General features: G+C 47.1%; 1 protein-coding gene across 1 annotated transcript in view; it reads right to left on the reverse strand.

Annotated features, from left to right (window-relative positions):
* LOC144137052 (tRNA (34-2'-O)-methyltransferase regulator WDR6-like) overlaps window positions 1-21,520 on the reverse strand; it is a gene marked incomplete at its 3' end in the record, with an annotated part of 102,496 nt that extends 80,976 nt beyond the window's left edge. The window contains 3 exon segments of the mRNA XM_077669442.1: window positions 1,032-1,119; window positions 12,472-12,570; window positions 21,274-21,520. Coding sequence (XP_077525568.1) covers window positions 1,032-1,119; window positions 12,472-12,570; window positions 21,274-21,340 — 254 coding nt within the window.
* Between the last annotated feature and the right edge of the window lie 3,355 nt (window positions 21,521-24,875).

Consider the following 24,875-nt stretch of genomic DNA (forward strand, 5'->3'; position numbering starts at 1 on the left):
GGTGGCAGGAGATCACCACCATAGGTAGTTAACACCCTAGCGAATAAATATAAACCAGCCAGAACATAGTTCGAGCGCACATACCTACTCCAGAGCCAATTCAAACCGAAACCAACACCCACCTTTGAGCGCGATTTGATGTTCCAGGCTGATCGACACCCGAATCCTCACTCGACCTGAAATCCGATCTCTAAAGCCGCATTTCGACTTTTCACTGCCACTCTCATCGTTAAAATCCACAGTAGAAGGCGAAGATATGCGAGCCGAGACGAGGCAGATTTCTTATCGCGCTCGCACGAGTATGACACCATGTTTGTTTACATTCGAAACCACTGCCTGTCAGAATAAAATATCTGACGCGTTGCCGCCTGGCGATAAAAAAAGAAACTTCACAAAAGAGAAAACTATAGTTTTCAAACTATCTCCTAGATGTCGCTAGGTGTTCCATCGAGCGAAAATTTGTATTCTGCAGGCTCACGAAACCATCGATCATATTTGATCGATGGCCTATGGAGCGGTCCCGAAAGAGTTAAGAAGTCCCCATCCTGCTGTAGTTGGCGGCAAATGGCAAACCTGCTCCACAAACCTCCTCCACTCCGCGTCTGCTTTTTATTTAACGCGCCGTTTTATTTCGTACAAAACTGGTTTTTCGTCACTAACTTTCTTGTTCGCCATGTAATTTGTAAACGGAGAATCGGGCAATAACAGCTTTTTGGTCAAAAAACACAATTTGCGCAGCCAGAGGCCCGTTTCGATCCTACACAATCCGGTTCCAGAACTACCCATCATTCCCATTGAAGCGTAAGTGCCACTGCCATGTTCGCGTTGACACTGGCGCCAGTTTCCCCTCTAGTTACTATTGTATGAAACTCTATGGTCAGAACCCCCCGGGCTCGTCTCTGGAGGTCCACAAGAGTGGGCAGACTGCCCCCCCCCCCCCCCCCCCCCCTGTGCAAGTGTTGCCCCCAACTGGGAGGGGCCAGTCACTCAACTTGTGACAAGAGTAGGGAGGATGTGCCTCTAGGACTCACGCCACGATTGATGCCGGGGACACCTCGACCATCACGACGGTCAGAAAGCGCGAGCCAAACACCGCACACGTTCCCGTGGGCTCTCCCACTGCAAGGAAAGACCACCGCACTGCGTCAATTCTCACATGCTCACATTCACCAATGTTTGCCACCTCACACAGAAACATGGGCGGGCAAAATGAGGCGAGAAAATGGAGGGAGGGGGTTCACATGGTAGTAATTCATGCCGGGAATGGCGTTAGACTTTTTTGACTTCGTTAGATGAGGTGAGGAAGGGAAAAAATGGCCACACACACAGGACGAAGCACTGTGTCCCGGGACTGTAGCCTTTCTGTTTCACCCGCACCCTCTGTAACCAAGACATGCCATGGTCAGAGAAGTCAAACACATGCCCCAACTAGCCTAAGCAGAAGTACATCTATGAAACAGTGAAGTAAAGAGAACTGGAAAAACTGAGGCCTTATTTCCCCCCCCCCCTCCCCCCAACCCAGACACCCAAAGAAAAGGCAGCTCCCAATTGTCACAGCAAAAGCCAATCTTACAGGATACGGTAATACTGAGCTGTCTACAACGTGCCACATGCTGCAAAACAGCCACAATTTGTTGCATTTTGGCAGCAGTGTGACTTCACCCATTTGCGTTCCCCACCCAAGTACACCCCGCAGATACTAAAGAGCTCACCCACCCAAAGTGTTACTCCACGACTCGTACCATTGCCCCCATCCAACATAACAATAGTACAATAAGCCAGTGATTCACTTTAACTCATGAAGAAGTTGCACCACTATACTACCCTTTAATTCAATTCAATTCAATTCAATTCAATTTACACAGACTGCACTTCTTGCCATATCAGAGGATTTTCAATACTCATAAACTATGAACATTATTACATATCACTGTTGGTTGTGCCAAATGCGCACAAATGTGCGTGTGCGCACACAAGCACACACACATGCCCCATCCCCCCTTTCTTTTACACAAACATGCAAAAAAGAATATGGGACTCCATGGAAATTAGAGAACAATTTTCTTGCAGAGCTGAACAATAAATCTAACGAAAGACAGCAAGTTAATATAGGATTAAAGGGGCAGACAACCGGTTTTTGTGGAGCACAGTAGAATAGGGCCCCGCATGGGCCCGGGCAGCCTGAAAGGGCACGGGCCGGGCTTGGGCTCAAAGCTGTGGGCCTGGGTTGTTAATATCTCTAACGTGAAGTGTAGAAAGGAGCGTTAAAATGAATGTTGTGAGTTTACTTCCTCGCGCTTCTTGGTGTCAGTTGTACGCATTATTTAAAAAACGTTTTTGGCTAGATCTGGTAGTCACTGTACTCTTATTTTAATTGAACTTCATGTGCTGCATCACGGTTTCATATTTCGGGATATAACATACCAAAGGTATGATTACAAGGAACGTCATAGCAGGTAGGTAATGGATTAATTCAGACAACCAGGAGCTCGGCAATTATGTCTACGTACATGTGTGTTCAACATGTCACACCCATCAGAATGCAACTGCCGTGGCTAGGGATCGAACTCGTGTGCTAGAGAAACAGCACCGCTGAGCAACCTCTGCAGGTAAAACACTTCAATGCACGCACAGTACTCGTGGATTGAAACGTGGCCGTCACGTGATGTCGCCAAGAATCTGGTCAACAAAGGTGATGGTGGTACTGATGTAAGAATACGAGCAATTATTACGCCGATGTGACATGAACTGAAGACAATGGAAGCTAAGGTACGGGCACTACTTAACCCTAAATTTTCGCATTTCAATCTATGAGTGCTGTACACACGAGATGCTCCGTCTAAATGCCCGCTATGAAGGGCACTCAAGCAAATATAATAAACAAATTTCCTTCAGCGTCTAGTCCCGGGCCAGGTCACGCACATGCGGGCCCTCCCTAAACTTAGAAATAAATGACCGGGCCTGGGCTTGAGACGACGGGCCCGGGGTGGGCCCAGGCTGGGCTCACTTACGAACGTCTGGTCCTGGGCCGGGCCTGAGATAGATGTTACAGGCCCGGGTCGTGCTCTGGCGTCATAAAGCGGGCTCGAGCCGGTCCCAGGGCTTAAAATCGGGCCCATGCAGTGCTCTAAGTGGAATCTCATTGATACGATTCTGCATAATACGTTTTTCAGTCTAATACGTTTTTCTTTTCATACCCGGCCGAGGTCCCTTAGAAATAATGCATTTTCGTGCAATTAATACGATAACATTTTTGCATAAAATTGGTTAACACAACCGCGAAAGCGGATCTTGACCAACCTTTCTAGAAATCCTACGTTTGTTCTTCGGTATACTAGCTCAAACAGCGTTCCAACAAGCCGCGATCTGCACGTTGCAGAGCCGCTGAGGCCGCAGCAACGCCGGTTCTGCGGCGAAAACATCACTGCCAGGCGCGCCGCTCTATCAAATGATGATGACACGTCAGGCGATGCACTGCGCCATCTAGAAAAAGGTATCATAATCAAGGAAGAAGGTGCACAATGCTCATTTCGAGCTCGGAATTTCACACCCGCCTTAGGTGGAAAGAAAGTTGCAGCTCCAAGAGACTCTAGGTGCGAAGCATCCAGACATTTCTCAGCACTGGCCCAGGAAATGGCACGCTATCATTCACAAGACTAGAACTGGGTTGGCAAGGACACCACATTTTTGTACTACGAGATACAGCAGTTTAGATGATCCCGAGCGCTCACGTTGTGCAGCCTCGGGACCCTGCACACATTCTATGGGACTACTCTCGCTTTCTCAACTGTCGACAACAAGCCTTCAAAAAAGTAGGACTGGCTTCACCCAAGTTTTCTTAATCCAAGTGAAAAACCACATCTGCTCACCGTTCTACAGAACTTCCTCGAGTCATCCGGCCTCCACCACTTCCTTTAGCTTCCTACCCCATCAGATCTATTAAATTTTTTCCCCAATTCCCATAACCTACCCCCTCCCCTAGACATCAAAATTCGCCGCCTAACACGGCATCTTTGCACCCTTTGTAAATAATAAAAAAAATGCGCATTGCCACTTCGGCAGGAGGAGACTTCCCTTCCCTACTTCTCGCCGAGCTCAGTTCTTCCTGCGCTGCTCTTTGTACTCTTGCTGCCTTGTTGCTGTGTTTGGCGGTGCTGCTGTGGTTCTGGCGGTATATTGTGCTCTCCAGCTGCCTTGTTGCTCTGCACGGTGGTGCTGCCAGGCTTGTGGCAATGATGAAGAAATGCAAGGCGCTCAGTTTAAAAGAAAATTGTACGCAAGTTCAAAGAGAACCAAAATGAGGATTTGGGATGTGAGCTCGGTTTGCCAGTGTCAACACTCAACACTATTGTCAGTCAGTGAGATGAACTTCGAAAGAAGCTGCAAGTTTTTCGGCCCCAGTGTGAAACAAACGCGAGGTCATGCGCAAACGGAAGACGTCCTGCCTACATGATTCAAGGAAGTTCGAGCAGCAGGGGTGAACGTCAACGGGTCAGTTTTACATGAAAAAGCTCACACCATTGCACTCTCCTTGGGCTTTGAAGACTTCTGGCGATGGCAGAATCCCCGATACAATATGAATCGTCGTACAAAACAGTGTCCGGCGAAGCGAAATACGCTGACGCAGACGTCGTCTCAGAATGATTGTTGACAGCCTTACCCGATCTGGTTTCTCAGTACCGACTCGTTTTCAATGCGGACGAGGCGGGCGTTTTCACCAACGTGCAGCCCGAGAAAAGTATTAGTATGAAGGGTGAGATGTCCCAAGAGGGCAAAACCGCAAAGAAAGAGTCACGGTTTTATTTTGCTGCAATGCAGATGGGAGCAAAAAGCCCAAACTGACCGTTCTTGGCAAGTACTGGAAACCCCGCTGTTTCGCACGTGCCACGCACCTCCCAGTCGTCTACAAGGCCAACAAGACAGCCTGGATGACAAGCGCATTCATTCTTTTCCGAATGTCTCCCTCAACTCGATTCCAAAATGTGTGTTAAAAACCGAAAAATTTTTCTGTTTATTGACTACTGTGCGGCACATCCGGTTGACATTGACTGGCTGCAGAACGTGAAGGTGGTTTTTCTGCCACCAAGCACCACAAGCCACCTGCAGCCGCGGGATGCAGGAATCATTAGAAATGCAAGTTCCACTTCTGTACCTTGCTGGTCCGTCAGCTCTTGGCCAAGATAGCGCGAAAGCACACAGACTTGAAGATCAATCTCCTTGACGCCATACATTTTTTTGGCAATGTCTTGGGATCACGTCAAAGTGGAGGCGATTGCAAACGGTTTGAAGAAATTCGGCTTTTTCAGTGCTCGCGGCCAACTGGGTGATCAAGAAGACGAGACTGCACTTGAAATCCTGGAAGGGGACCAGTTAGACGTGGACATTTCGTCGCTAGAGTTTGTGTGTGAGGATGACGACCTGGCAACCTGTGAACTGCGCACCGTGCAAGATATCATTGAGTCGTGCAATGTGGCAGCAGTTGCAGATGATGATGGCCACCATGACGACGATGGCGACGACACATTTGAAGCCGGAGACAGCCATGGCGACCGGAGTTAACAAGCAAGCAACGCACTCGAACACTTAGACGCACTTCGTAGGTTTGTTGCAACTGCAGAGCCGAGTGAGCAAATGGCAGCTTCTTCTTTTGCATTTCAGAAGAATTTACTCCTGGATGTTGAAATGAAAAAAGTGCAGCGGAAATTGACTAGCTAACCTCAATGTCGCTCAATAAAAGTGAGTTGCTGACAGTGCATGCATATTTTCCTCCTTTTTCTTCAACCTTTTTGGATAATACGATGTTCGCATAATACACTTTATTTTCCGGTTCCCGTGAAAAACGTATCAACGAGCTGTCACTGTATATGCCCTCTATCCCAAATGAAAAGGGATGCCTTGAAACATCGTGAGCCGAAATGGTTTCCCTGATAGGGCCCTGGAACATTTAAAAGCAGAATTTTTAGATTGACCAGCATTACGCGTGCTGCCAAGATGAATGCTAGCAAGCATAACAAAGAGAATGCAGCAACATATTTTTAACTGTTTGTGAGATGAAAGGAGGTATTTAAAACTTGTCCCCAGCTAAAACAATAATAAAGTGCACCCTTTCCTATTCATTTGTGCGGTTTTTCAATCACACACTAAAACCTATGGTAGTGTCACGTTTAGACACTACATGGCAACACCTTTTGGATTTCAGAAAGTTAGGTGCCAAATTAAAATTATTTCTACCAGTTAATTTAGCAATTTCTTGCGGTTACCTCGCTATATAAAACGCCAACTTTCATATGAGCTAGAGGACATGCACTCTGCAAAACTAGAATGTCTGTCCCTTTAAACAAGCATAAGAAATTTCATCTTTTAGGCTCAACCATAATCCAGCTATAACCACAATACTGGAACTGAATCATTGCTTTATCATTTAAATTATAGAGCCGCTAACTGATTTTTCAGTTAGCCACAATTCTGAAATGTCACGGTAGACCTCCTTCACATTTATGAGTTCCTTGAAGTGCACCCAACTTCGTGCTTTTCTTTTGCCTCCACTAACAACTGCTATGGCCTGGTGTTTGTGTTGATGGTGTGTCCCACTGATCTCCACTAGAGTTGCTGGATGGCGCTTCGAGCTCTCCGGCGCACGGCCGCCGGAAGTTCGAGCGCTCGTCCCGGAAGTCGGGCCGTTCCAGCATAGCGCATGCTACGCATGGGCTGGTTTCGCACGCATTCCGCCAAAAATGCCTGCTTGTTGCGCCGTCAACTGCACAAGCAGACCAGAGTAGTCGTCTGGGAAGACGTTCCCTTTGGAAGTATTACAATATTCTGTACGACGTGCGTGATACGCAGCAAAACGCAAATGTCAAATCAGTGTCGTTTTTAAGCTGTGGTTCTTGTTACGCAGATTCCCTCGCTCTAAGCCGGATTTATACCGGCGTTGGGTGGCAAACTTATACCCTAGTTACACAGCGAAAGTAACCGAAGTTAAGTTTAACCGTGGTTACTAAACTTTAACCGCGGTTATCGCAAACTGCGGTTTTGGATGTTACACGCGAAATCGCAAGTTTGGTGACCGCAGTCACTTGATTATGATCGCAACAAAAATAAATTACCACACTTTTAACTTCACGATAAAAAACAAAAGAGAAGCAGTGTAGACAAAAAGAAATATCGTTAAAGCATTCGCTTCTGACACAAACGCAACGCACTCGTGCGCGGCGAGAAGAGGGGCTTCCCCAACAGCTCGCAACCGGCTTGGTTTGCTTAGGTCTGTTCGGTGTTGGGAACTTTCAGCTTAGTATCGCGGCAGATATTTGACCACCGCTACCTCTACAACTGCGAATTACAATTCATAGCACAATTTTTCACCGCACTAACATCCATTTTCTCGCATGCGGAAGTTCTTTTCCGCGATCAGATTGATTTCGAAGAGCGGCGATGCGATAAGCTGTTGCTGCCGTGGTATGGGCCGGTTTGGGCCGCAAGCAGTGCCGTGCGGGCAGGCGCGCCGGCGTGTTTGCAGGCACGGCCGACGCGCGCGCTGAAAACGCTTCAAGATTGCCATATCCATTTTTGGCAGACGACGCGCGGAATTTACAAATTTAGCACGGTTTTTGTCGTAGTTGATCAGGCGGATAGGGAAACGAGCCGCTGCTGACAGGCAGTCGCGCTGATTGCGAGAGCGTTGCAAAGAACGCAAGCGCGTCTTGGGAACAGCTTTGGGGCGCCCGCTATTTGAGAACCTTCGTCTCTTCTGAACGCCAGGTGATTTTTTTTTCACCTCCGCTGATGCGCCGCCACTTGCGTCCGAACTGAATTGTGCGATTTTGAGCACTGCGGTTAGCGTGACCGAACTGAGGTGGCGAAGCTCAGTTTGCGTTAACCATGGTTAGCGACGTAGCCGCAGTTTCGTGTGTCGTGTAACGCAGCAAACTGCGGTTTTGTCTAACCGTGGTTTGCTTAACCGTGGTTAACTGTGCCCGTGTAACTATAGTTATATAGCTATATAGCTCTCCATCCCCAGGCAGCAGGCTCTGCAGTGACCACTTTACTGACAACTGTTTTGACAGAACGGGTGCACGAACTCGGCTACAGCCTGACGCCGTGCCCACGTTGTTTTCTTTCTAGCATAAATCCCTAGTATAAATTTCTAGCATAAATCCCATTGGAGCTGCGTCGTCTCCTCTCAAACCACGACCCCAGTGACATTTTCATTCTCCTTTGCAATTAAATTCTGCTTCATATTAACGTCGCATATTTCGGTATTGCATAAGTTGCGATCTGAACGCGATGTGTATAGCCAAAATGCAGTAGAGTGAGAACAAAATGCCGAAATGCGCCAATTGGGACGCTTATGAGCGGTTGAAAAGCGTAGCAGACGCCTGACTTCCGGGACGAGCCGTTGAACTTCCGGTGGCCGTGCGCGCGCCCGGCCGCAACAGCGGCGAAGCGCCATCCAGCAACTAAGTGGAGATCAGTGGTGTGTCCTGTCCTGTCTCGCAACAGAGTAGGCGATTTCCTCCACATTCTGGCAATATCCAGTAAGCAGCAAGGGTAGCCAAGTGTGTGCAACCCAAGTGCTCTACCATCGCGGTGTAGCACTTTAACTCAATAACCACCTGGTAACTAGCCACGAGCAACACCGTCTTTTGTTATCTACACAGTAAGGGCTACATACACCCCTAACATTATCGTTCGTCCTTCAAAACAACTGCCTCCTCAAAGTAGGCAATATCCCTTTTGTTATCTACATAGTAAGGGCTACATACACCCCCAACATTATCCTTCATCCTTCAAGACAACTGCCTCCTCAAAGTAGGCAATATCCCTTTTATTATCTACGCAGCAAGGGCTACATACACCCCCAACATTATCGTTCGTCCTTCAAAACAACTGCCTCCTCAAAGTAAGCAATATCCCTTTCGTTATCTACGCAGGAAGGGCTACATACACCCCCAAGATTATCATTCGTCCTTCAAAACAACTGCCTCCTCAAAGTAGGCCATATCCATTTCGTTATCTACACAGTAAGGGCTATACACCCCCAACATTACCCTTAGTCCTTCAAAACAACTGCCTCCTCAAAGTAGGCAATATCCCTGTCGTTATCTACACAGTAAGGGCTACATACACCCCCAACATTATCGTTTGTCCTTCAAAACAACTGCCTCCTCAAAGTAAGCAATATCCCTTTCGTTATCTACGCAGGAAGGGCTACATACACCCCCAAGATTATCATTCGTCCTTCAAAACAACTGCCTCCTCAAAGTAGGCAATATCCCTTTCGTTATCTACGCAGGAAGGGCTACATACACCCCCAACATTATCGTTCATCCTTCAAAACAACTGCCTCCTCAAAGTAGGCAATATCCCTTTTGTTATCTACACAGTAAGGGCTACATACACCCCCAACATTTTCGTTCGTTCTTCAAAACTCCCTCCTCAAAGTAGGCAATATCCCTTTCGTTATATACACAGTAAGGGCTACATACACCCCCAACATTATCATTCGTCCTTCAAGACAACTGCCTCCTCAAAGTAGGCAATATCCCTTTCGTTATCTACACAGTAAGGGCTACATACACCCCCAACATTATCCTCGGTCCTTCAGAACAACTGCCTCCTCAAAGTAGACAATATCCCTTTTGTTATCTACAGAGTCAGGGCTACATACGCCCCCAACATTATCGTTCATCCTTCAAAACAACTGCCTCCTCAAAGTAGGCAATATCCCTTTCGTTATCTACGCAGGAAGGGCTACATACACCCCCAACATTATCGTTCGTCCTTCAAAACAACTGCCTCCTCAAAGTAAGCAATATCCCTTTCGTTATCTACGCAGGAAGGGCTACATACACCCCCAACATTATCCTCGGTCCTTCAGAACAACTGCCTCCTCAAAGTAGACAATATCCCTTTTGTTATCTACAGAGTCAGGGCTACATACGCCCCCAACATTATCGTTCATCCTTCAAAACAACTGCCTCCTCAAAGTAGGCAATATCCCTTTCGTTATCTACGCAGGAAGGGCTACATACACCCCAACATTATCCTCGGTCCTTCAGAACAACTGCCTCCTCAAAGTAGACAATATCCCTTTTGTTATCTACAGAGTCAGGGCTACATACGCCCCCAACATTATCGTTCATCCTTCAAAACAACTGCCTCCTCAAAGTAGGCAATATCCCTTTCGTTATCTACGCAGGAAGGGCTACATACACCCCCAACATTATCGTTCATCCTTCAAAACAACTGCCTCCTCAAAGTAGGCAATATCCCTTTCGTTATCTACGCAGGAAGGGCTACATACACCCCCAACATTATCGTTCATCCTTCAAAACAACTGCCTCCTCAAAGTAGACGATATCCCTTTTGTTATCTACAGAGTCAGGGCTACATACGCCCCCAACATTATCGTTCATCCTTCAAAACAACTGCCTCCTCAAAGTAGGCAATATCCCTTTCGTTATCTACGCAGGAAGGGCTACATACACCCCCAACATTATCGTTCATCCTTCAAAACAACTGCCTCCTCAAAGTAGGCAATATCCCTTTCGTTATCTACGCAGGAAGGGCTACATACACCCCCAACATTATCGTTCATCCTTCAAAACAACTGCCTCCTCAAAGTAGGCAATATCCCTTTCGTTATCTACGCAGGAAGGGCTACATACACCCCCAACATTATCGTTCATCCTTCAAAACTGCCTCCTCAAAGTAGGCAATATCCCTTTCGTTATCTACGCAGGAAGGGCTACATACGCCCCCAACATTATCGTTCATCCTTCAAAACAACTGCCTCCTCAAAGTAGGCAATATCCCTTTCGTTATCTACGCAGGAAGGGCTACATACACCCCCAACATTATCGTTCATCCTTCAAAACAACTGCCTCCTCAAAGTAGGCAATATCCCTTTCGTTATCTACGCAGGAAGGGCTACATACACCCCCAACATTATCGTTCATCCTTCAAAACTGCCTCCTCAAAGTAGGCAATATCCCTTTCGTTATCTACGCAGGAAGGGCTACATACACCCCCAACAGTATCATTCGTCCTTCATAACAACTGCCTCGTCAAAGTAGGAAATATCCCTTTTGTTATCTACACAGTAAGGGCTACATACATCCCCAACATTATCCTTCGTCCTTCAAAACAACTGCCTCCTCAAAGTGGGCAATATCCCATTTGTTATCTACACAGTAAGGGCTACATACATCCTGTTGCGACCGGGCGGGGGCACCCGATCCAAGCTCCGTGGCCTCCGACATACGAGTGGTAGCATGTATGATGCGAGCGGCCAGCCGCTGTTGCAGCCGTGAAGAAGTCCAGAAGCCGTAGGCTAACGTAACTGTTCACTTCATAGCGAGAGGTGAGCCGAAGCCAAAGAACAATGCCCCGACGGGCGAGGTTACAATACAGGACTCGAGCAGAGCGACAACATCGATTCGCTGCTCTAACAGGAATGAGTTACAACACTTGGGCAGCTCTATTTATACCCAAAAGCGGTAACGGTCAAAACGCCAACAAGTGGGAACACGCACAAACGTCACAGACACACGCAACGCTCTTTCCAGTGTTCGTTAGTCGTCGGTAGCCTCCGCGCACGTTGAGTCCGAGAGAGGGGAGAGAGGAGGACTCCGTTGCGATCGACGGGGTCTCTGTGTCCTTGAAGAGCGTGGAGACGAGCCTCGCAGGGAGCCGCCGAAGTTTTGGAAATGCGCTCAAAGCGAAGCGTCTGACGCGGCTTGTCGCCACTTGTCACCGACATGATTGCGCCTGTTTTCGAAGGCGCACGAGTGGCTTCGCCGCACAGCCGAGGAGTGATGCGGGGAAGTACGGCGGCGCTGGCCGATTCGTAACAATCCCCAACATTATCGTTCGTCGTCCAAAACAACGGCCTCCTCAAAGTAGGCAATATCCCTTTTGTTATCTACACAGTAAGGGCTACATACATCCCCAACATTATCGTTCGTCCTTCAAAGCAACTGCCTCCTCAAAGTAGGCAATAAACCTTTTGTTATCTACACAGTAAGGGCTACATACACCCCCAACATTATCCTTTGTCCTTCAAAACAACTGCCTCCTCAAAGCAGGCAATATTCCTGCCTCAACACCAAGCACGTTTAAATGGGGGTAAAATAAGCCACTCTGGTGGCTACATTACCCAAAGTGCCCTTTCGAGCATAACATAAGGGAACAATCAGAGGCATAGCTGGCCTTAGCCTTCGCAATGACCAGAATAGCAACAAAAAGAAGCAATAGTACATGCTTTTAGTGTCCGGCAGTTTCCTACGGCAATGTGAAGAACCCCAATTGTGCGTCGATGCGTGTCACAGGAAATACTTTGATATTTTTCATCCCACATGGCTTACACCTGAGGGGTAATGTGCCTCGCAAGCAGCATGTGCACAGTATGCTTGTGTGTTCCGAGCCACTGCGCTTCAGCTGTGACGCCCCTCCCGCCGGGTGGCTACTCACCGACACGTATCCCGTGCACATTGGTGGTGGTGAAGGCCGTATGGAACCCCACCTGGGTCAGGCTCTCCAGGCTGTAGGCGTACACCCGATCACCCTCCCCTGCACATCCAGCAGGGGGAAAGCCATGCACAACAGGTGAGGAGAGGGGCAAAAGAACGCACGCCTTTCCAACACACTCGTTTTTAAAGGTAGGCCCTGTAAATTATCTCCGGACGACATAGCACACGTAAGCGGGAAGGTTATAACGTTTGCGTGGTGGCGGTCACTTTCGGCTGGAGACAGGGCTCGACCATATTTGCGACCAGCATATTTAAAAGAAATCTTTAAAGGGGCCATGCAGACAATATACAAGTTTGTTTGTTTTTTTTCAAGAAATTTGGTGTTATATGGTCATGGGCACTGAAACAAGCGGTGCAGGGGGAGCGTCGGCTCCCCCTCATTTGCAGATGGGGTAGCATGGCTCCCCCAGTCAAGGGGTACCTGTAGGCTTCTGCTCAGTAACAAACGTATCCAAAAATGTTTGATTTATTCGCAGAAGGCAAAAAATCATGCAACCCTCCTTCTAACGACGACGATAGTTTAACGCGAAGCTTTCTCGTGATGGATTTGTTGGTTGGGCATTCCCACCCAGCGAGTATGTGCTACTCTAGAGGTACGCACCGCTTTTCTAGAATACCCACAGCAACTCTCGGGTGTGCACTCTGTAGGCCTAACATTTGGGTTTGGAGTGTACGGCATGAACTGGTATTTGCTGCTTGGCATTCAGTGAGCACTTTTTTGAATGGGTGCCAGTTTGAGGTGTCAAACACCAAGATGTGACTTAAGGCCTAACATTACGCCTAACACACAGCAACACCATTCTCATCCTACGCCGGCCTGTGGGTGGCAGCTGTCGATTTTCACGTAATAACATGACGTTAGGCCTATTTATGTCTCGCTTTCACACGCCTGCATCACTTACTCCCCCTGCTGCCCACCAACCTTTAGCGGAGGGGGTGTAACAGAGCTGTCGACAACCTTCCCAAGGAATCGTTTTAATTTTGCTACACTTCCCCCACAATCATCACTGTCAGACAAAGTTGGCTTTCCTGCAGGGCGTATTCACGTTACGCCATCAGTGAGAACAGTAAAGCTTCACTTAAAAAGATTGAGGGCCGTATTCTGAGTCCCTCCTCTACTTCATTTGCTCCCTCCACTCGGCTGAGGAGAGGATTCCGCAATGCTTACGCATGGGGAAATCAATTTCAAGGATCTCCTCCACTGGAGGCTCGAGTGTTGGACGGACTTAGAATACCAGGGTAAGAATCATACAATAATATTAACTCTAAATGTCGGGCTGCTAGTCACTATTTCGATGACCTTCCCTGCCTTGATGGCAGACCCCACGGTTCTGGAAAGATAGCAATTTAGACATCCGTCATTTTCAACAGATATATTTTGGAAAGGCCTTCGTATGAAGCATTTGTAGTGATAGCCTCCCATAAATATGCGGTCTTGCAGCGCATCAATGCGGTGGTATCGATGTAAAGATGTATAGTATATTGTTAGTATATTGTTAGTATATTGTCTTTGCCCTTTGTATGGGGTTCATATTACCGTGATGCCAGCCAGCTTCACTCGCTGGTGTGACCAATATTTTTTACATAAACGAGCTCCCATATCTGTGGAAATTTGGATTCTCCAAACAACTAGGGGAAGCGGCTTATGGCAATAGCATAATCAGTGATGCTCTGATAAGTTGTGAGCAAAGGTATTAGAAGTGAGTCTTATGATACGAAATATGAATTCATCATACTTACCGCTGCACACGTACGAGTTTTCTTAAAATAGTGGAAGAGCTGACAATCAGAACTACTGCTCTTTACAAAATTTTAAAAAATGAGCTGCGTTGCATACCTCGTCTGTACTCGTAGTAATATGACGTATGCTCCAATATCGATTTCCCCAAATCATGAACCGGAACATTACAAATTCATCGCACTGACCCCACATATCATAGATTCGAACACGCAGTACAACTTCATTTTAACTTGTCTTTGTATTTCACTATTTTACGTCAGTATTTGCTGTGTAAGCTATCTCCTGGTAGCATGGATGTGCAGGCCTGGTATGTAGGTTCGCAGTTAAGAGGCCTGTCTGTGCAAGAAGAAGTGTGTACTATTCTCGCAAATTTCTTCTTTTCTGTTTTCACATATTCGTAAAGTGCACACTCCTCTTTTGCATCGATAAGTACAAATTCATAGAATCGTGCAGGCTACATAAAGCTGCCTCGTGGAGAGGGCACAGTCGCCGTCGAGAAAGCAACTGGCTTTTTACTGCGAAGCCGTATACCTCAAACCAGACAAGGAAATTTTTGTGTCCGCGTCAGCAAAAGAAAACTCCCAGGCTACACAAACAAACTAATGGCACTGCCAGGGATCGAACCTGGGCCCAAAGAGAGACGGAGCGAGAACCCGTCGTCTTGCCGACTAAGCTACGCCCACACGTGGATTCAGCGTATTAGGAGGGGGGGAGGGCGCTTTTTTTCAAGCGACACATAAAACAACAGTGAGGGGGAAGCAGTGAGCGAGATGATGCCACAGCCGCATGTGCCGCCCTTTTCCTCACCCTCTGAAAGACGCTCCGCTACGTTTTTTTTTTTCTGCCAACGCTGCTGCATTCGGGACGCCACCCCCACAAATTCCAGGCAGAGTCTCTGGTTTCACTCTTTCTAGAGTCACGTGTGTGAATTCAAGTGACGTTGCCGCATGGGTAATCGTTGTGGGCGTTGTTTGCAGCTTCGCAGTTCAACCACCTTCACAGTGTGGAGTGGAGACAATTTGTTTTTTACTGTGCTCTCCAACGTCTGTGATTTTGCATGAAGATCTGACTGGATCTATTTGGCTTTTTGTTGGTGTTGGTAGCCATTATTTAGTGTTCGAGTTATCTGAAAGCACCTTCATAAGTCCACAAGTAGGGTTAACGATAATAATATTAATCATAATGGTTGATGGATGATGATGATTGTAGTAGCATATTTCTTGCCCCTGCAGAGATGAAATAGTTCCTCCGACGCCACAGTTTATAATGCCCCCAGCGCTTGTCCAGCAGCAAGCGATGTCTTATTCACTAAGAAATTAATCAATCAGTTAAAATTTTGATTATCCCACCAAATCATGTGTTTTGTGACGTCCACGATGGCTTAACCAGGACAGGTCTTCGAGCGAACGTTAGCACGCTGTTCAGTCTGCAGCAAACTGTTTACCTCGTTTACCGTCAGTCCTCCTAGATGGCGCCACGATACTGTGCAGGGCCGCTGTCCGCTCTCGTTTTGTTTCTGACCACATTTGCACCTTGTAGGTATTAATCGTTGCATGAAACATTGGGTAAGCTCGACAAACAAGGTCACGTAAGAAAATGTTGCTTACACCATTCGGGCAGTGTCGTACGAGACAACCCCAAAGCACTGGACTGCTGTGCAGCTATAGCAAGCATAGTGTGCGCAGTACCAACAGCAGTATGCACTGGTGCTTCTATGTTCATGTGTACTTTCGTAACTTCCATTGTTTACCCCCCTTCTTACTGCTATAAAATGAGTAGGCATTACTTTTAGGGCCGTATTCTCGACTGCATAAATTCCCGGTGAATTCGCCATATTTTTTGCGTGCGTAAAACGTAAGCAATCGGTTACATTATGCACATTTAGCAATGATGACATACAGTGTAATTTGACGCTTAGCTTATCAAAATCACAGCCAAGAAATCAAATATTGCACATAAAAGATATAAAGACACTTGGCATGTATTATAAAAATTAGGACAGCACCTTAGGTTAGCAAGAGTAACACATTTCTTCAGATTAAAATATGCGTCAACACCATAAGGCAATCAAGTAATGTTGATCCAAACGCGAGCGTGAAAGGCAGGTGTTGAGCTCAAGAGCATCACACAATCTTTTTTACAGTATCTATTTATTTCTTTCAATCACTTTTAGTAACATTGTTGAGCTCTCTGCTTCAATGCAAGTTTTGTTGCGTTATGACTTTCTCGGCAGTCACCGCTGCCACACTATAGACCTTATGCAAAAGTGCCTCCATCTACCGTAAGAAAAACGAAACGAGCACGCGACGCCATGTTGGGGGATGGCGGTCGCGGGATTGTTTGGAACGGAGCGTGTGAGGGGCTTTCTCGGCTTGGCGATCCTTTTATATTCAGATTAAAGCGCAGCAAAATGAGCGACGAGTGATCTGTGGACCTTTCTCTGTTGCCCATTATGCTTCGAAAAAGCAGTCAGGGAGGCACCGGCAGGGAAGCTGCAGGAGGCTGTCGCGTTTCTTCTTTTTTGGGGGGGCTTTGAGAATGCAAACATTGAAAGTTCATCCGTGTTGGTTCGGATCCTGCGAGTTTCTCAGGAGGTCATTCCTGAAACACTTCGAAACTTGCGGACTGTCCTGAGGTTGAAATGGGGGAAAGAGGGGGGGGGGGGGGCACTCGCGATATAGCTATATGCTAAGATCCTCTGGGATGCAGAGGAAACCTGCAAAAGAAAAAAAAAACACTTAACAGAATAAATTGCATACCTGGCATTTTTTAACTGCGGAGCTGTTGTAGCTGGCCGTAATGTGTAGCGCGTAACGTGTGTGGCATGTAACGCGCTAAACATTGCCAATAAATTACCAATAAATTGCCAATGAATAATTAAATTACCAATAAATTGCCAAGCGCTGATGAGCGCGTGCTTCGCGGCGACCGCCGAGCATCCCCAGCACACGCAAAGGCTTTAGCTAAAAAAAAAAAAAAAAACTGCGAAAACCTTAAATAGCGAGAAAATGCTGAGCGCTCGTGAGCGCGTGCCTCGCGGCGACTGCTGAGCGTCCTTTGCTCGCGCAGTGGACAACAAAACTGGGCGCACACTACCGCTTAGAAAATTACGCTCGAAAAATTTGATCTTGGAAAAAGAGGCTACAGTCGAACAGCAGGCGACGAGCGGTAAATGACCCATACACGGAATTACTACATACGTTACTTGCGCTACTCATGGCGCTACGTGAAGGTTGCAACTCTCGCGGATCCCTTGTTTCCTGTAACGTTTGGCAAACGAAAGAATGCGTAGTACTTCCATAAAAGCCTACAGAACGTCCAGAATAAAAAACGTGGGTGCGCAAAGCACGAACTGCAGACTCAAAACTCTATCCTCACGATAAAGTACGAGCTGACTGATGCAGTGTGCCTTAACTACCAGCAGGGAGGAGTGCTCCGCGGCAAATACAGTGCTAGAAAATAGCTCACTTTGGGACCTTTTTACCCTGCACATATTATTCGTTTCGTGACTATGCATGTGATCTAGCTATAATATTACTGCGCGAAGGGAAGTCGACACCCGCAAGCGACTTCATGCAGGGCTCGAGTCATGCTTCCGTTGAGAAATAAAAAAATATGTGTACACTATTTCCGTGGTTATCCTCGTATCATCTTTGTGCACAGCAAGTTACACGGCAGTATTTGGGGATCTTGTACAACGATAAATGCCAACGTGCGCGTCGCTAACCCCAGGCTATCATGTACACAGCGGTATCCGTAGATCCGGGAATCCCCTAACATGGCGGAAGCGCACGCGGTTCCCGCAAGAGGGCGCCAGTTTTTGCATAAGGTCTATTGTCTGCTGCTATGTTACAAGTATAAGGCGTGATCACAGAAAAAGATGGCCACCCGCCATGGTGGCCGAGTGGCTAAGGTGTTGCGCTGCTGAGCCAGAGGTCGCGGGTTTAATTCCCTGATGGAGGCGAAAGGCAAAAACGCCCGTGTGTACGAGATTTCGGCTCAACGTTAAAGATCCCCAGGTGGTCAAAATTAATCCGGAGCCCTCCACTACAGTGTGCCTCATCGCCTGCGTTGCGTCGGCACGTTAAACCCTACAATCAATCAATCAATCGGAAAAAGACGGCCGTGACCATCGGTTGCATGACGGGGTAAAGGCAGCGAAACACCACGCCTGATAATGGCGGAGCATATCGATGCCGCCGATTCACTCATTCGTCAAGCTTGACCTCAATCAGCGCAGTAATGAATAAAACTGTCACTTTTCTTTATTTTTTTCTTGAATTCGATCATGGCACCCTCCGGCTTACTAGGAGGAGTGTGGTCAAATGCCATGCGTTGAGTTCTTTGAAATGAAGAGGCTTGTACTGCCCTCTTATGTTACCGTTACGCCAAACAAATAATTGATATTTTATTGCCAAACATAAAACCAATATTTGGGACGTTATTTTTATGCTTATTTTTATTATTTTTTATGGGACGTTATTTTTATCAGAGTCCTTCAATGCTTCTCTGGTCATGAAACTCCCAGCCAAGTTTCGTACGGGGACAAAGGCTACCGCGAGGGGCGCCACCGCAGATCGGAGGGCATCGGGTGGCCACCGCTGCTCTGTAGCCAGACCGGCAGGCAGGAACGCAGTAGGAGCATGCCCGTTCGCACCAAATTTTTTCGTCACTCCCAAAATGATAAGCCCATTTGAGCGGCCCACGACACGTAAAGCGAAAGTGCACTGCTGATAAGGCGGCGAGCGTCTGTTTTATCTTACTCCATGGTCCGTTCCCTGCCAAACGCGCTCTGACCATGCCCCCGGCTGCCCTGCGATCAACACCAGCGCCGCGGCGTGGCCTCCCTGGGCACCGTACGAAGCTCTCCCATAGCGTGACAGTGAAGTTTCATGACCAGAAAGGCATTGAAGGACTCTGTTTTTATGTTTCCGAGCCCGCGATTTTTATCGCGGACTCGGAAACAGTCGAAACTATTATTTCTTTCACTAGAAAGCAGTTTTAAACCGCGCGTAGTGCAAAACTGCACCTGCTGAAAATTCACGGTGCCAAAGGTCGGTGAAATTTTTTGATTGATTGATTGTAGGGTTTAACACGCCGACGCAACGCAGGCGATGAGGCGCGTCGTAGTGGAGGGCTCCGGATTAATTTTGACCACCTGGGGATCTTTAACGTGCGCCGAAATCTCATACACACGGGCGTTTTTGCTTTTCGCCTCCATCATAAAAGCGGCCGCCGCAGCCGGGAATCGAACCCGCGACCTTCTGCTCAGCAGCGCAACAACGCCTTAGCCACTGAGCCACCGCGGCGGGTGAAATTTTTTGCCCTATTTCACGGCGATGGCAGCCGCCATTTGCAAGCTGCTACGTAACACGTCACTTTTACGCAGGCTGAAGTTGCCAATCAGTGACAAAAGCGTTCCCACCAACTGTTTATTTTACGTCACGTCTTCTCAGCCAATCACAGAGAGGGTGTGACATACAAGCTGTATTGTTGTTGGATAGCAAAGACAGGCCTACGTTGTCATGTCTGCTGCATTTCTTCTAGTTTTTCATTGCCGGCCAAGAATTATGCGCTTTCAGTAGAGAGAAATTAAGCCAGTAAATGTCATGAAACGTTGAAAGGACGAAAGCACACACAACTGCTTTTCCAACTGGAAGTGCGTGACCAAAGGTGAAAGCCAATCAGACAAAGCTTCCAGCGAATTCACAGTTCATGGCGAATTTACAGTGTCGAGAAGAGTACCCTTAAGCGCAAAATGGCTAGTTCTGCAAGCTTATATGCCCTGCCTAACTTGTGTTTACTTTTGCTGGCCTCAGCCAATCGCACAGCTGCCGATAATAAGTCATAGGTTCTAGTATGGGAAATGAGCTAGTAGGCCGCATGGCCATACTCTTTTTTCCTGATTATACAGATTCTTTTCGAGAAGTTTGCGTTAAAAGTGGTGTCAGTGTTATTCTAACGAGGTAATCATTCGAATCAACCGAGCTTGATTTTGTCTGCATGGAGCCTTTAACCTCGAGTCTAATAGCGCATGTTAACAGGGTTACCAGCACACACAGACGGGGACGCCAATGGAGGAAACGACAGGACAAGGCGCTGAACTACAACTGATTTTTTATTCAGAAAAGAATGATATATAAACCCACTCACATCCAATAGCATGGCCAACACAACCTGACATCAACATTTATCCTCTCGCCCTCCACATGTTACAAACGTTGCACCGATAACCCCTTTCTTTCTTTTTTTTTTTTTTTTTTTGGCCAGACGGCGAGCTACGACAACGTGAGGTTCAGGGAACATAAGAACCTCGCGGAAAAGACTGTTGTTTTGGGACACTTGGCTTCGCCTAGTAGAAAATGTGCATGCGTTCCGCTGTTCGGAGAGTGCGAAGTCATCACCAGAGAAAAGGATAAGCACACGCGCGAGGTTATCGAAGCACTTCAAACTGAGCGGCTTAATGAAAACTGTGTAAGCACGCCTTCGGTTGCTCTCTCGTAAATCGAAAGGAATTATCTGGTGCAACGTTTTTAACCTGCTGAGGGCGTGTGGAGAAGTGGTGACGTCAGGGTGTGTTGGCCATGCTATTCAATGTGCGGGGGTTTATACATCTTCCTTTTCTTAATAAAAAATCAGTTGTAGTTCAGCGCTTTGTCCTGTCGTCGCTTCCATATGTGTCCCCGTGTGCGTGCGCTGGTAATCCTGTTAGCATGCATCACCAACTAGCCTACCAAGCCATCCTCGTGAACTTAACAGCGCACTCGTTTCCACGGGAACATCGTGATCGCAGCCTCAGGCATTAAAAAAAAAAAACGTGTTTCCCACGCTTTAAGCACCGCTAGCGAAAAACCAACAACATCGAGCTTTCTAAACCACGGCAGGGCACCTCAATCTCCCGGTAAACTTGCCGGATGCACTGCTCGTAATGCTGGCGTTAACAAATTACACATCCGGTAAAAAAATAGCAGCCCCGAGCCGTCTTTGGCACCGGGCACCCACCTATGAGGATGGTGTTGCCCCAGAATGCGGCTGCTATAACGTGCGTCCTCGACAACAGGCACTCCATGACGACCAAAGTCAGAGGGCTGCCGTTGCACCAAAGCTACCGAGATGAGACCGCATGTCATGACCGTGGGCAGGGTCGATCGCCGTTGGTAGCCGACGCCGCCGACGCTTTCAGAGGCGCGCACATGGACGAACGAGCGCTGCCATGTTTACAGCAGTACGCTGCTGTTGCCAACAGGCATTCGTCGTCCTGCGCCATGTTTTCAATCAAGACGCGCCAACTCTACGCGAACGGGACATCTCGTATTCTAAAAAAAAGTTTAGGTAGTATTTTTGGCGTTTTTAATTTTACAACACAAATATTGTTAAAATTTATTTTATTTTTTAGGCATGGTCACGGCATGACTTGAACGTTGACTTGAACCCATGGAGGAAAGAAAAGCTTGAACCAGAGTGAAGGTCAAACCATGGCCACAGATATTACCCCGCGCGCGCTGGTCAAACAGGTAAATCCATCACCATAAAACCATGTAGGGGAACTGCAAGTGTTACCGATGCATATCGTAAAGTCCATGCATGGTATTGGGTAAAGTCGTAAATGGACTTTATTCCATGGTGAAGAAGTGCATGTCTAATGAGTAAAGCATAAAAATAGTGCGTAGAGCAGGGGCGGATTATCCATGGTTCGAAGGGTTCAAATGAACCGGGCCCCCCGGGCTTAGGGGGCCCCCCGAGGGCTAAAAAGGTGACAGACTTTGTGGTTTGCTTCAAAAGAGTTTAAGCCTGCTGCCTATGTCGCCCGATTGAAACCGAGGTTATCTATTTCAATAATGAATGCTACGAAAAGGCTGTTTGTTGCATTTCTGAGCATAACCCAGAACTCAGCTGTTCTTCAGTATGAGGTAACAACGTTGCACTCGCCCAAAACCATGCATCACGTAGAGTGGCGGAGTTGATCCAGCTGGTGGCCACGTAGAGCAGCCGAACTGGGATTTGTTGAAGGATCAATGTTTAAGATATCATTAACAAACAGTCCATGCAAAAGGCAAAAAAATGCTTGTGGAGCGGGTATCGCTCGCAGTCGACGGCCGCAGAGCACTCAGTTGTTGTCGGCGCTTGGCAAGCACTGTCCAACTGCTCTTCCGTGCTTTGTGTACTCGAAAACAAAGTTCGTAGACGCGTTTTCCGGAGGCGTGATAGCTTGCTCTGACGTCACTGTACTTGCCGTATTGATGGGTTGGTTGCACCGGGGAAATCTGCAGCTCTTATCTCGAGCAGCGCTGATGAAGCTGACAGCGATCGATCACAAAGTGCGGTAGCGTTGTTATGTGCATGCCACATATTTTACGAGACGTTCCAAGACGCGAGCTTAAGCGAAAAACCCGGCGTCTGGCGCCGGCCGGCGTTGATCATATAAAAACGGCCCCTTCTCAAGGTCTTCAACACTGCGAGGTTCAACTTGGCAGTAGTTGCTAGCGAAGGGTGGTCACACCGCCAGTAAACAGCCGATGAGAGTAGGGGAAGAGCAACAACCGAAATTCACCGTCGTCGTCAGCTTCCTCATTACACGGTGGTATAAACGAGAAGCGGCGCATCGCGTGGGATACAGATCAAAGCCATTTGAAAGCAAAACGCTCCTCCAGTGGCAAGATGCCAGAGCTCTTCGACAATGCGAGGCGAAACAAGGCATCGCACGCATTCAGCTGGCATTTATGTCTTCCGATTCACAGCCCACAAATGACTTTAGGTGTACTCGGATGTTTTATTTCCGTTGCAGGGGAAAATTCAACCGCCATGCCTGCACGGTGTTGCTATAAATGGACCCTAGTGCTAGCGAGACCCTAGTGCTAGCGAACCTGAGCAAATTTTTCAAAATGGGAGCCTAGTAAAACCAGATTGAAGTAGATACATCAGCAAAAACATCGCTTGAATGCGCACAGCGGCATGGTGCGGACAATTTGGGTGTCCCAAAACATGTAGTCGATTCACCATTTCTCTTCGCTTACTAAAGGCACTTGAGTTCCAGCAACCGATCGGCGTGTACGCTTTTATCGACGCTCGTCAGGCGACGAGACACAACGTATACACGCCCCATTTCTATTTTGAATTTCTGCAAAACACTGTTTTGCCGAACACTGTTCCGAAAAACACTCTTTTGCACACTGTTGAAGTAGAAAATTTTTGTAAAAATGCAATTTATTCTGCATTTTATTTGCAACAAAGGTTTGTGCAATATGGATGAGTTTCCTGTTGTTATAAACGTGGATATTTCCTGCAAAAATGTAAATGTGTTACTTGTTTAAAAGTGAACGACCTGTGCTAAATGCAAATTTGTATATTTTTTATTCCAGAGGCCTGGTTTATGTTAAAAACATATATTTCTGTGAAAGCTCAGTATATTCATCTCGTTTTGTATATATATGGCGCCACTTTTTTATAAAAGATTTAGCTTTCCGAATGGTGAAAACATTTGATTAGAAACCATTTAAATTATTGGTTGTGCTCATTCGTCTTACGTACAAATACATAATATCACCTTTTGTTCAGAAACGCAGCCTTAGAAGAGCTTAAATTTTGGTCGCTGGATGAAATCAAAAAATAGCAGACGATGATTGGTAACTTATTTACTCCAGAGTTGTGCGAACAGCTTCTGAACAAGGCCCACCTGTCTACTTTGGCAGTACTCACACATAGGCAACCAAAGCGTGCGTGCTGCCGGATTAGTGAAGCAGTAAGGAAGCCATTTTTTCGTATGCGGTTCCCGATTTTCGAGGAAAGATGTTGTCTTTTAAAATAATGGTAAACTGCGCTAAAGGTTAAGAACAATGGAAGAAATACATGCTACTCTTAGACTGCACTTCTAAGGTCCTTTCATCTTAACTTTTTGCGCAGTTTACCCTTTTTTTCTGTATGAACCAACTCGTCCGACAAATATTAATCCTGTCTGTCTCTTCGTCTCGTGGTATAGTTCAATTCCGATGGCAATCTTCCCGCGTGCTCTGCGAGGAAGCAGACGCCCAGGCGATGTTCATGAGCACTCCAGAGAATTTTCGAATAAATACGGCATGTGTTCTTTGTATACGAATTCTAAAAACGCGTTGTCTCAAGAATGAAGAGCGGGTACGGGGAGAGAGGGGCGGAGAGGGGCCCCCCTTCTTATCTTGAGCCGGGCCCTCAGCACTGTTAATCCGGCCCTATGCGTAGGCTTTCCACCACGACTCCCACGCGTAAAGACCGGATTTCTAATACAAGCAAAGATATATTTACCTGTTTTTGTTTACATAAATGTTCTGTGTGGTGATACGGTGAACTCCCGTTAAGACCAACTCGAAGGGACCATGATAATTTGTTCGTCTTATCAGAAGTTCGTCTTATCGGAAGCCTTCCGAAAAAAAAAAAACGAATCGGCAACACGCCCAGGTGCATGCAAATGTCTTGCTTCAAGACGGCGGTTGAAGTAGACTTGCAAAAGAGGAAAAAGAGAAAATCATCTATTTGAGTGCCCAACTTGATAATATACTGCCTTCAAGTGCCCTTCCCTGGTTTTATCCAGTCCAAGCGATGACGGAGAGCGTGCACCCGCTACTTTAACCGAC

Source organism: Haemaphysalis longicornis, unplaced genomic scaffold (genome assembly GCF_048455015.1).
Source record: "Haemaphysalis longicornis isolate Haplotype H1 unplaced genomic scaffold, Haemaphysalis longicornis Haplotype H1 scaffold_1, whole genome shotgun sequence".
Taxonomy (NCBI): Eukaryota; Metazoa; Arthropoda; class Arachnida; order Ixodida; family Ixodidae; genus Haemaphysalis; species Haemaphysalis longicornis.